General features: G+C 34.9%; 1 protein-coding gene across 1 annotated transcript; it reads right to left on the bottom strand.

The window, feature by feature from the left end:
- Positions 1 to 7,435: 7,435 nt before the first annotated feature.
- LOC110735092 (pyruvate dehydrogenase E1 component subunit alpha-3, chloroplastic-like) lies at positions 7,436 to 10,799 on the bottom strand. Its single transcript, XM_021915236.1, has 3 exons — positions 10,306 to 10,799; positions 9,179 to 9,956; positions 7,436 to 7,913 (listed from the first exon to the last, which is right to left on the bottom strand). Exons 1-3 carry the CDS (start codon positions 10,555 to 10,557, stop codon positions 7,636 to 7,638), a joined length of 1,308 nt encoding a protein of 435 aa, XP_021770928.1. The 5' UTR covers positions 10,558 to 10,799; the 3' UTR covers positions 7,436 to 7,635.
- Positions 10,800 to 11,267: the final 468 nt, after the last annotated feature.

Raw genomic sequence — 11,267 nt, 5'->3', positions numbered from 1 at the left:
TCAATGAATGAAATGAATTATTTATTATTAAATAGAGAAGTCTTAGTAATGTTAAGTAAATAATTAAATTGTGTGTGTGGTTTGCTTATTAGTAGTACGCTAGGAATTCTTTCTTATATTACGTAGCTTGTATGTACTCAGCGTTGCTGAATGTGTGCTTTTGTGTGTCTTTTCTTGGTCATGGCCTTCGCCTTTCAATGACCCTATAATGATCCGATTTTTACACTTGTAATATTGGTGAGCAGATTAATCACAGGTTTATACATAATCAGAACTTGCATCAAGGTGGTGGGATTTTGAGTGGAGTGTTGGATATTTCCACAGTATATTTCATTTCATAAGTTTGGATTAATTTTAACTCTGGTTTGATTTATTTACAACTTTTATTGGGTTTTGAATAAGGGCCTTAATGGTTCCGACTTGTAAGACTAAATTTGGTTTTGATTTTTAGTTTTGAAACTTATTTATAACTGAGTTAGTTTTTCTGCTCCTAAACTCTGAACTAGCCTTAACGTTTGAACACGTGGCGGTAGTACGTCAGTAATTCTCTTGCAAATTGTTAAAGGTACTTACAGGTTTTTAAGAGAGAATTATTGGGGTGTTACACTATTTGGCTTTCTCGTAATAATATCCGGTTTTGGCATCAGATAGTCTTTCCAGATGACATCTTCCTTCTTGCTTTCCAATGGACTGAGCGGGGCCAACAAGCTCAGGAGTTTCGTAGTCGTCTGTTCTCTGGGAATCTTCGCAGTCACCTGCTTCAGGTTTTGCTTCCACACTTAGTGGTGAGTTGTCTTCAGGATTTGATATTTGTCTGGTTTGTGATGGGGCGTGGTCCCCCTCAGATAACATGTCAGGTGCGGGTTGGATTTTCCGCGATTGTGATTCGCCTACGGTGCGAGGAGGAGGGGCCCGTGTGTCTTTCTCGTCTTCTGCTTTTCATTCTGAGTTGCAGGCTTTTTATTGGGGTTAGTCATGCCTATTCAAAGGGTTTCCGTCGGATCTCTGATTGTGAGACCCTTTGTTTCTAGTTAATTCGAGATATTTGGGCTCTTCTGGCTACTGTTGAGACTTGTAGGATTTGGAAGGTTCCTAGGCAATGGGTATCTCCAGCGCATTGGTTGGCTGGGAAGGCTCGTACTCCGGAGCTTATTTTTTGGTCTTTTTAAGTTGTGTTTGTTATTTATTTTCTTAGTTCTCACTGTCAAAAAAAAATATATATATATATATATTTATTTATATATAAATTGGGAGTGAGATTTTTTGTATGACCAGCCTGCATTGTTTGATATGCATGTCTTGTAATGTTTTCAACTTTTCACACTTTATGGATTCTTCTTTCTAGTTCTCAGTAGTTAAATAGCTTCTTATTGAGTTCTCTATTATACTCCCCATATTCTATTTGAAATAATGGAGTAAATAATCGGGGAGTAAATTGAGAAAAGTAAATCTTGATGAGAGAAACAATTAAAATAATAAAGATAGATATTTTTTACATAAATTAAGAGAAACAATCTTGAGTGCCATGCAATATGGTGGCAGTTTGTGAAAACTACCTCAACATAAAAAAATTAATTATCAAGACCTACTGTGTGGGTGCTGTTAATGCTATTTTGAATCCAAATAAAGCGGATCAAGAAATTAAAAACATTGCTATGGATATTAGAAACATTGCCTAAGTTAGACTATATCTTTTGAATTAATGTTGGAAGAGACCAAGTCCAATAAGCCCTTCAGCTAGCTACAACTTGTAGAAAGAGGGTGGCCAATTGACCACATTAGTATAAAAGTTAGCAATTGGTATAAAAATTAGCACCGGCGACAAATTTATATAGAAATTAACAAACACGACAAATTGGTATAAAAATTAACATATGTGACATTTACCCTTTTTTTCTTGTCGGAGCAAGTGCTTAATTATTATTTTAGTTTTAATTTTTGTAATTATTTTGTTATTGTTAATAACTTAATACTCATTTAGTGACAAATAATTCTCTCTTCAAAGCCTATGCACCTAAGATTATCAGCAAATGATAACCAAAAAAAAAAAAAAGAAAAAAAAAAGAATGAAAGTCAAACAAAAATCTCAAAAACTGAAATGAAAGATAAATTCTTATTATTTAATTTGTCTCAAAAATTGAAATTGACTTGTTAATTGTAATAATTAAGAAGTTGGGAGCAAATTTATTTGCATAATATTGCATATTGCAAAAAAAATGAAAGCTCAATGATACTGAATATATGTAATCAAAGCTTATCTTGTAATTTTTCTTGATTAATTCTTACTACGCATAGTGTTAAATATTTCTCTATATTCTCATACTAGTATAGTAGCTGTGCAATTGCACGGTATAATAAGTTCATATGTATAATTTACTTATCAAAGCAATTTTTTAATATTAATGATGAAGTGTTAATCAAAAGTTGCTATAACATATATAGCTCCTAAAAATATCACAACCTGATTTAACGTTGGTATTTACATAATTATTCTACTACTATTTTAGTACCTATTAAATTATTTATAGACTTAAAATTAGGGATGACATATGGGTATAAAAATGTGAATTCCGCACCACACCTACCCCAGTTGGAGCGGGTATGGGTCCAGCTTAGGGGGTTAAGTAGGCGAGTATGGGTACAAAAGTCATACCTACCATGGTAGTGGAAAAGCGGTGGATATGATGTTATCACCGCCTATCACCCGCCTACCCACCAGTTACATGTCTACCTGCCCAGTTAACTGCCAACTTATTACTACCATTAAATTGTTATATAATTCATTTTGTATTTGTAATGATGGACTACTTTTATACAAATTGACTACTTGTAAAATATATATTAAATTATGTATTTACAACAAATTAGAGATAGCATAATGACATATTATATAAGAAATTATCAAACAAATGTTGTTAGGTTAGTGGATAAAAGGCAATCAGGTAGTGGATATCCACATGGGTGGGGGATCGGGAGTGGGTCTCCTGCTTAGGCGGGTGTGGGTGTTAAAATTTTACAGGTACAAAAAATTTTGGCAGATGCAGATACGGGGAGGGAATACCCGCACCGCACCGCCCAATTGCCATCCTTGCTTGATATTATGGACCAATTGGGTAGAATTTTTAGTGTTTGTTTTATACTACCTCTGTACTTTTTTGTTAAATTCACTTACGTCTATGATTAGGTCTCCACCGTCAATATTTCATCAAATATTTTGAGCATGTATGGTATGTAAATTATGTAACTTTGATATTTTGATATTTGGATAATACAGAGTACACATTAAAATGATTATAGTAAGCTCGTACATGAAATTTTTATTTATATATAAATTGCACACAATGGCCAAAATTTTTTAGTTTGACCCCCTAAATACTACATAGTACGATGTACTCCATGAGTGAGTAGAAAAAAAAAAACAACGGTAGTGTTATACATTTAATATACTCCTTTCGTACCTGAAAGTTCGACTCACTTTGCATTTGCACAGTCTCCAATAAGCATCTTTGACCATTATTAACTTCGGCTATGTATAAGTGAAAGGAATGGTGTCCTTCCAACAAGTGTATTCTTCCGATAGAGGGTTCAGAATTATTATGGAGCTAATTCTTCAGTAAGGTCAAGTGATCGGAATGCCTAGGTGGAGGCCGCTTCCGATCAGTAATATCAATGTACAATTGATGTTACAACTTAATCTTAACTGAACCCTTCGGGTCGAACCCAATCGAACCACCGATCCGAGACAACGAATTAATCCGAAAGGATTTAATGAGTCGACAGAGTTTTACGAATATCGGAAATCGAGCCTAGGGCGTCGAGACCGAGCGTCGCGAAATCACAAAGCAACAAGTATGAACATAGCCCTACCACCACACTGGCCTAGCCATGTGGATGCTAGGCTAGTTCAGGCTAGCATGCACCTAGCATGGCTAGGCGCAAGCCTAAGCACACTAGGTGTGCTAGGCGCACCATCACAGCCTAGGTGCACCATCGCAGCCTAGGCGCGCCATGTCAACCTATCGCAGCCCTAGCATCATGCCTTGGCGCTATCGCAACCCTAGCATGATGCCTAGGCACCATCGCTGCCTATCGCAAGCACCATAAGCGCTAGGAGCACCATCGCAGCTAGCAGCGTGCTAGCATGATGCCTAGGCACCATCGCTGCCATCGCAGGCACCAGGCACACCAAGCAGCCCATCGTAGCATGCGTGCTGGCTTGTGTACTAGCCTTCGCATGGCAGCACCAAGCAGGGCACCATGCATGTGCGAGGGTCTGGGCGCCAGCATATTGCTAGGCCACGCACAGCAGCCCAGCATCACCACGCACCAAGGCTGCTGAGTGATGCGTTGGTGTGCGTGTGGTGCGAGGCTGATGCACGCTGTGCATGACTAGTGCGCATGGTGCGTAGGTAGTGCATGTGCGAGGGATGCTGCGAGGATGGTGCGTGTGGTTGGCGAGGCAAAGGGGGCCAGCATGCGTGGCTCGCTAGCAGCACGCATGCTGGGTGTGCGAACATGTGCGAAGGGGTGCAGCGATGATGCGTGTGGTGCGTGGGATGCGAGGGCCAGCACCAGCGCCTAGCAGTGGCACGCACCAGCACCAAGCATGCGAGGCTACTGGACAGTTTGGTGCTAGCTGGCTGGGCTGGCTGGCACTGCTAGCTGGCGTGCTAGCTGGCAGCAGCCCAGCAGCCCTTTTGGGTGAGGCGGTTTTGTGAGGGTGGGGACCAAGGCTTTGGGAAAGCCTTGGGGAGCAAGGCAATGGTCCCCCCACCTCTCCATGGTCCTCACCTAACCTTCTCTCTCCCTTTGACACTTGTTGCATTGTGATTGAATTTAATTATTGATTTATTTTAGAAATAAATTAATTAGCAAATTATTCATTCTCCCACATTGGTTGGGGAATGAAGTTCAAGAGTTCATTTCCCTATAAATACCAAGATTGGGTATTGGGAAATGAACAACCTTGAGTGGAATTAAAAAGGCAACTCTAAGTAAGAGTAAACCTTTGATTCGTAAAACTCATAGTTATTTTGTCCGGGTCTTAACTAACCTTCAAGACTTAGGACGCTCGGGTCGGGTCGAGGGTACGATCCGTCGGAGATCTCGTATTTTCGGGATTTTGAAGTAAGAGCTCTTTGGGAGCGAAGCACGCGACAAAGGTATAATTCTTGTTCTTAATCTTGTTTGATTAAGTTTAATATGCTTGTTAATTGTTTTAATTAAGGGACGGGTCTTGGTGGGTTTCCTTCCGCGTAGTGTCGGGTCACTACGAAACCCTACAATAAGTAAATTTTTTAAAAAGTTGATATTTGAAAATTTTATCATAAGGGGAATCTAATAAGATCAAACTTGTTAATTTATTTTGATTGTATAAATCATAATCATAAAATGTGGTTAAAGTTATTTTATTTTGACCACATGAATAATAAGTGAGTCGAACTTTCAGGAACGGAGGTAGTATTAAATTTGATTGTGTGTGAGAGAGTAATGTGCATATATTTTTAGGTATTTGATATTGCCTCCATTTCATAATATTGGCACAATAAAATTAAGTGGACTTGCTAATGTTTCATCATAAATATAAATAATTAAATATACATAAAAATGTGATATTATAAAATTTATACGCATGGTCTTTCATAGTAATACTTGAGTAGTAATTCTAGAATTTTCAAAGTATATATGGAGAAATCATTACTCCAAATACATATGTATGATTTATTCTAAATATATGGTCATCAGTTAGTATGTATAAGTGTATAAATAATTATGAATATAAATATTACATCAAAGCTTCATTTGGCTACATTCCATTACATTATAAAAAATATAAGTATTGTACAACTTACTTAAATTACATTATCATGAGATCAATTAGTGATTATTATTATTTTTTGAACGGAAATTAGTGATTATTAAGACTAAAAAAAGATTCGTTAGATTGCACATTATTATACTGCAATAAATTTTAGAATTACCATAAATAATATTATGTAATTAGGCAAGAAAATTTTCATTGTGAGAGCGACATGTGTCAAGTTATAGGTTGAGTGTCCTCTGTTGTAGTGTAATTATACATATATACTATATTATACCAAACAATCCGTCAAATAAATACTATATTATACTCTGTACTAAACAATTCGTCAATTATATGATAGTGGAAATATTTTGTAAAATTTTCTACTGTAAGAAAAATGATGAAAATATTTTCTACATAGGATCAATAAAATTTATTTTTCATTGACAAAAATATTATATAAAATCAACTAATATTATTCTAGTATACACAGACTATGATATTTTCCTTATATTATGGTACAGATTTAACTTTTTACTAAATAAATAAATTCTATATTATACTAAACAATCCATCAATTATATGATAGTTGAAATATTTTGTAATATTTTCTACATAGGATCATACTAAACAATCCATCAATTATATGATAGTTGAAAATACTGTAAGGAAAATAATGAAAATATAAATTTTTTTTTGACAAAAAATATTATATAAGATCAATTAATATTATTCTAGTACATACAGATTATGATATTTTCCTTATATTATGCGTAATATTTATAGGAAATAGAAGGTCTTAAAAAATTTAGTGAATAATTGCTTTATTTAGGATAGCGGAAAAGAGCAGGAAAACTTTTAATATCAAGGTGACACGTGGAGATTCTGCATGGAGTGCCCTCTGTTTTAGTATAGTTACTAGATTAGTTCCTCCCTTTTTCCTTCTTTTTTATTTTTGGCTTTTAATAGTGTCTAAAAATATTCAATGAATATTTGAAGCCAAAAAAGTACCAAAAAAAAAAAAAAAAAACAATAGATTTAAGTTACAAGAATAAGAATATATCACGTGTACAATACACGTTTATTATTCTGGTTAGAAAAGGGGGTTAAACGTCGTCATTCACTAATTTTTAAACCAATATGTAGTCATTTGTTAACTTTTATACTAATCTATCGTCACTTGGTTAATTTTAATACTAATCTGTCACCACTTGCTAACTTTTTATACCAATATGTCGTCGATGCTAATTTTTATATTAATATGTCACAAAGGTGCTAATTTTTATACCAATATGGTTAATTGACCTCTCTGAATATAAATTAACCTAACCAACCAGCCTTTTATCTGAAAATCCGGTGATTGATGCTTTGAACACTGCTAGTAACATAACAGCTTATATTGAGAACAGGTTTATTAAACACTTAGTTTAGAATGGTTGCTTAAGCTTTCACAAATCAGCTTGTTAAACTCAATTAGGGAATTTACCTGACAGTTTTAATGATCATTACACATGACTAATAACATCAGGTGTAGAACAATGTAAATAATGCAGAGTTTTAAAAAAACCTCCCAGAACCAGGTTATATATATATATATATATATATATATATATATATATATATATCAGCACATAAGCAAATCTGAATAACTTGATAGATAAATATATCGGCACATAAAGATTAAATCACGGCTGCACAGCTGCAGCTCAAAACAAACCAGATAACACTATTCAACAGGGATACAGAATGAGAAACCTAATAAAACAATAAGGTGCTATGAAGAGGAGGTGGGTTATAAGGAGGAAAAAATAAATTAAAATCCTGAAATAAAGTTAAACTTGGGCAGTGCCTTCTGTGAACTTTGGATCTTCACATCTGTATTTACCATCAGGTCCAATTCCAAATCCCTTTGGATCTGCAAACACGTTCTCAAGAAGTTGGCTTCGAAGGGGAGCAGGGCTTTGATCTGCAAAGTCGACAGCTTCCTCAACTAGTTCATCTATCTTCTTCTCGATTGCCTTCAGGTCAGCTTCGCTGGCCAACTTGTTCTCAATCAAGTACTTTTTCAAAGTGGCTATTGGATCTCTAACACTGTAACGAGCCTTCTCAGCTGCCAACAAAAGTGAATTATTTGTCAATTGCAAAATTATATGAAAAAACAAAAGTCAAGATCCCATCTTCATCACTATGACTTCGAATAACTCAAATTAATTACTTAAACACCTAAGAAAACTGAAAAGAAATGTTATGGTATCAGATGGAATGATGTCCTCCTGTATGTAGTAGACCTATTAGATACGCAGTACTTCAGAATAAGAGGAAGGTATATACAATGGTAAAAGTGAGCCATGCATGCAACTCGCCTGTAATTTATCCAAAAAGATGTCTCATGATGTCCACCTGGTTTTCTTTTCTAATCACAATATAATAAACTAAAATAAAATATAACATAATTAAAATAAAACTGCATCTGCCAAAGGAGTTATGGAGCTTAACAAAGGTTTCATCAATAACTGACGCTGATGTACTACTTCAAGGGGCCTTCCACAGAGTGCGGCATCTCAATGCCAGTCAACTTCTGTGTTGTTTCAAGTAGAAAAAGGTTACAAAGGGTAAGCATAATTCATATGCTCAAATTTCAAATAAAATCCATGAAGAAAGTTTTTTATTAGCCACAAATTTTGGTAGTCGCTGTTGTTAAAGATCATTTGACAGCAGGAAATATCTCTAAGACCCCTATCAAACCAATAAAGGATTTTTGATGGTGTAGAAAAAATAGACTATGATTGATTCCATAAACAGTTGTCTAATCCGCAATATGTTTGTTTTGATAGGTTTGTTAGAAAAGTAAAAAGGTAACAAGGTCAACACGGGATAGAAAATTACTATGACAAACAAAACAAAATTACTTCACAGCTTAAAACTCATTGCTTTTTACAGCAAAACAAAGATCAAACAACAAGATGGGAGACACTTCTGGTACCAAAGGGGAGTACTTAGAAACTCGTGACAATTACACAAATTAATTACTTCTAGATAGATGAGTTTTGAAGAAAATTCATTGGCAATTCCAACAAATTGAAACAGATAAGCAAGTGCTAAAAAAAAAAAGGGAATCGTCACTTTTGTTAATACTGAGTTCTTGAAAGGGAGTTACAAAAGTGCAAACCCTATATTTGCTAGTAATCCAAAAATGCTACTAACAAGACTAGGCATTGATAATCTTTAAAAGCAATTTTAATTTTCACATTATAACAATTCAAACATAAACATTCATGAATACGGGAAAACATATTAAGACACATAATATTATACAATTAATGTAATCCTGCAAGTTAAAAAAAGAATGAAGAAGTAAAATTAATTAAAACTTACCAGGGTCACGAAGCTCATCAGGGTCTGCCAAAGAGTGTCCTCTAAACCTGTAAGTTTCACATTCCACCAGGGTTGGACCTCCTCCACTCCTAGCCCGGTTAACAGCATCCTTTGCCACCTCCCTCACCTTTAAAACATCCATTCCATCTACATGGACTCCTGGCATCCCAAAAGCAGGCCCTTTCTTCCAAATCTCGGGATCAGAAGTTGCTCTTACATGAGACATTCCAATTGCCCACAAATTGTTCTCCACTACAAAAATAATGGGGAGTTTCCACAATGCAGCCATGTTCAAACACTCAAAGAACTGCCCATTGTTACAAGTCCCATCTCCAAAGAACACCACTGTCACATCATCACAGTTCTCCTTAAGCACCTCTCTCTTATACTTGCTCGTAAATGCAGCTCCCGTGGCAACAGGAATTCCTTCCCCAATGAAGGCAAAACCACCGAGAACGTTATGTTCCTTGGAGAACATGTGCATAGACCCTCCTTGCCCACGGCAGCAACCAGTGGCTTTACCAAAAAGCTCACTCATCACAGCACGAGCAGGGACACCCTTGCTAAGGGCATGAACGTGATCACGGTAAGTACTAACAACAGAATCTTTCTGTGTTAATAACTTGATAAACCCAGTTGAAATAGCCTCTTGCCCATTATATAAATGGACAAATCCAAACATTTTTCCCCTGTAATACATCTGAGCACACATATCCTCAAACACTCTACCCAAAGTCATGTCCTCATAAAGCACCAGACCTTCCTCTTTAGTAATCAACTACAATCAATAATCACCAACGAGCACAAAATCAACAATCAAAATTCTTCCTTTATAAATTCTATAAGCAACATGATCATAGATCAAGTTTAACTTGCTTCTACTGAGTGTTTCAAATCAACAAATTCTGATCACAATTAACAAATTATAAAATATATATACAATCACATAACATAAATGCCGTACATAACATCAAATCATGACATTAATCAAGACAAACATCAAATTAGCTAACAGCCTTACACTTATAGTTAAACTAGTCATACTCGTAAGAATCACATTGTTTTATTTTCGAGAAAAACCCCGAAAACTGAAAACAAAAAACGATAACGAACAGACCATAAATTACCAGATTTGAAGGAGAAGCAGCAGGTTTGGACTTCTTTTCCTTATAAACCTCAGAAACAGCAACAACAGTACTAGAAACAGAAGAAGATGAAAAGGGTATTTTCAAAGGAATGCTAAGTTTGTTAACAGATCCAAGAAAAGATGATTGTAACGATTTAACAGGATCAAAGAGGGGTTTGTCATTGGATCTATTATAACTATAATTATAATTGATGGAGTGAAAGATTTTGGGAACAGCCAAAGCAGAAGACATGATGATTGATTGAATAAATGTTAACAGGAAATTGAAAATTGGGTTGGATGAACAAACAATACAAGAGAGAAAATGGGGAAGGAGAAGAAAAGAGGAGAATTAAAAGCGGAAGGGCGGAGTAAACAATGAAGAGGGAGTTGTGTTGTGGGAATGTCGTTCACCCGCAAAAAATAGGAACAAGCAAGCAGGTTGTGTTTTCGTGATTTTTCCCCTTATGTTTTCTTTTTGTTAATTAACTTCACCTATGATATTATGATTATTATCTAGTATTTTCTTCTTTTTATTTTATTTTATTATTATTATTTTTTTTACGGGACTTCCTTTAATCATTAGTAGATGAAGCCCGTGGGATACACATTTTGTTTGAATTTTTTTGAAACAAAAATTTTGTATGTATGTGATAAAATTTGTCATTTATTCGTTATCCACATAATATCATTTAATGTTTTTATTTTAAAATAAATTGTGAATTTTTTTTCATTCGTTATATATTTAGATAAAATTTCTAATATCAAAAGATAAAATTTTATATTTAATTAATTTAAACTTTTAAATCACATTCGCCAATTTTGGCATTTGAATTATTTAATTCTAAAAGAAATTACAAATCTATTATTATATAAATAAAGTAGGCATTCTTTTAGAGCATTTGTATTTTATTTTGAATTAAAAAAGTATGTCGCCACCAAGATAAAAGTAAAGAATTAGAT

This window comes from Chenopodium quinoa, unplaced genomic scaffold, assembly GCF_001683475.1.
Source record: "Chenopodium quinoa cultivar QQ74 unplaced genomic scaffold, ASM168347v1, whole genome shotgun sequence".
NCBI classification, from domain to species: Eukaryota; Viridiplantae; Streptophyta; class Magnoliopsida; order Caryophyllales; family Amaranthaceae; genus Chenopodium; species Chenopodium quinoa.
This window is presented reverse-complemented; position numbering and strand designations above follow the sequence as displayed.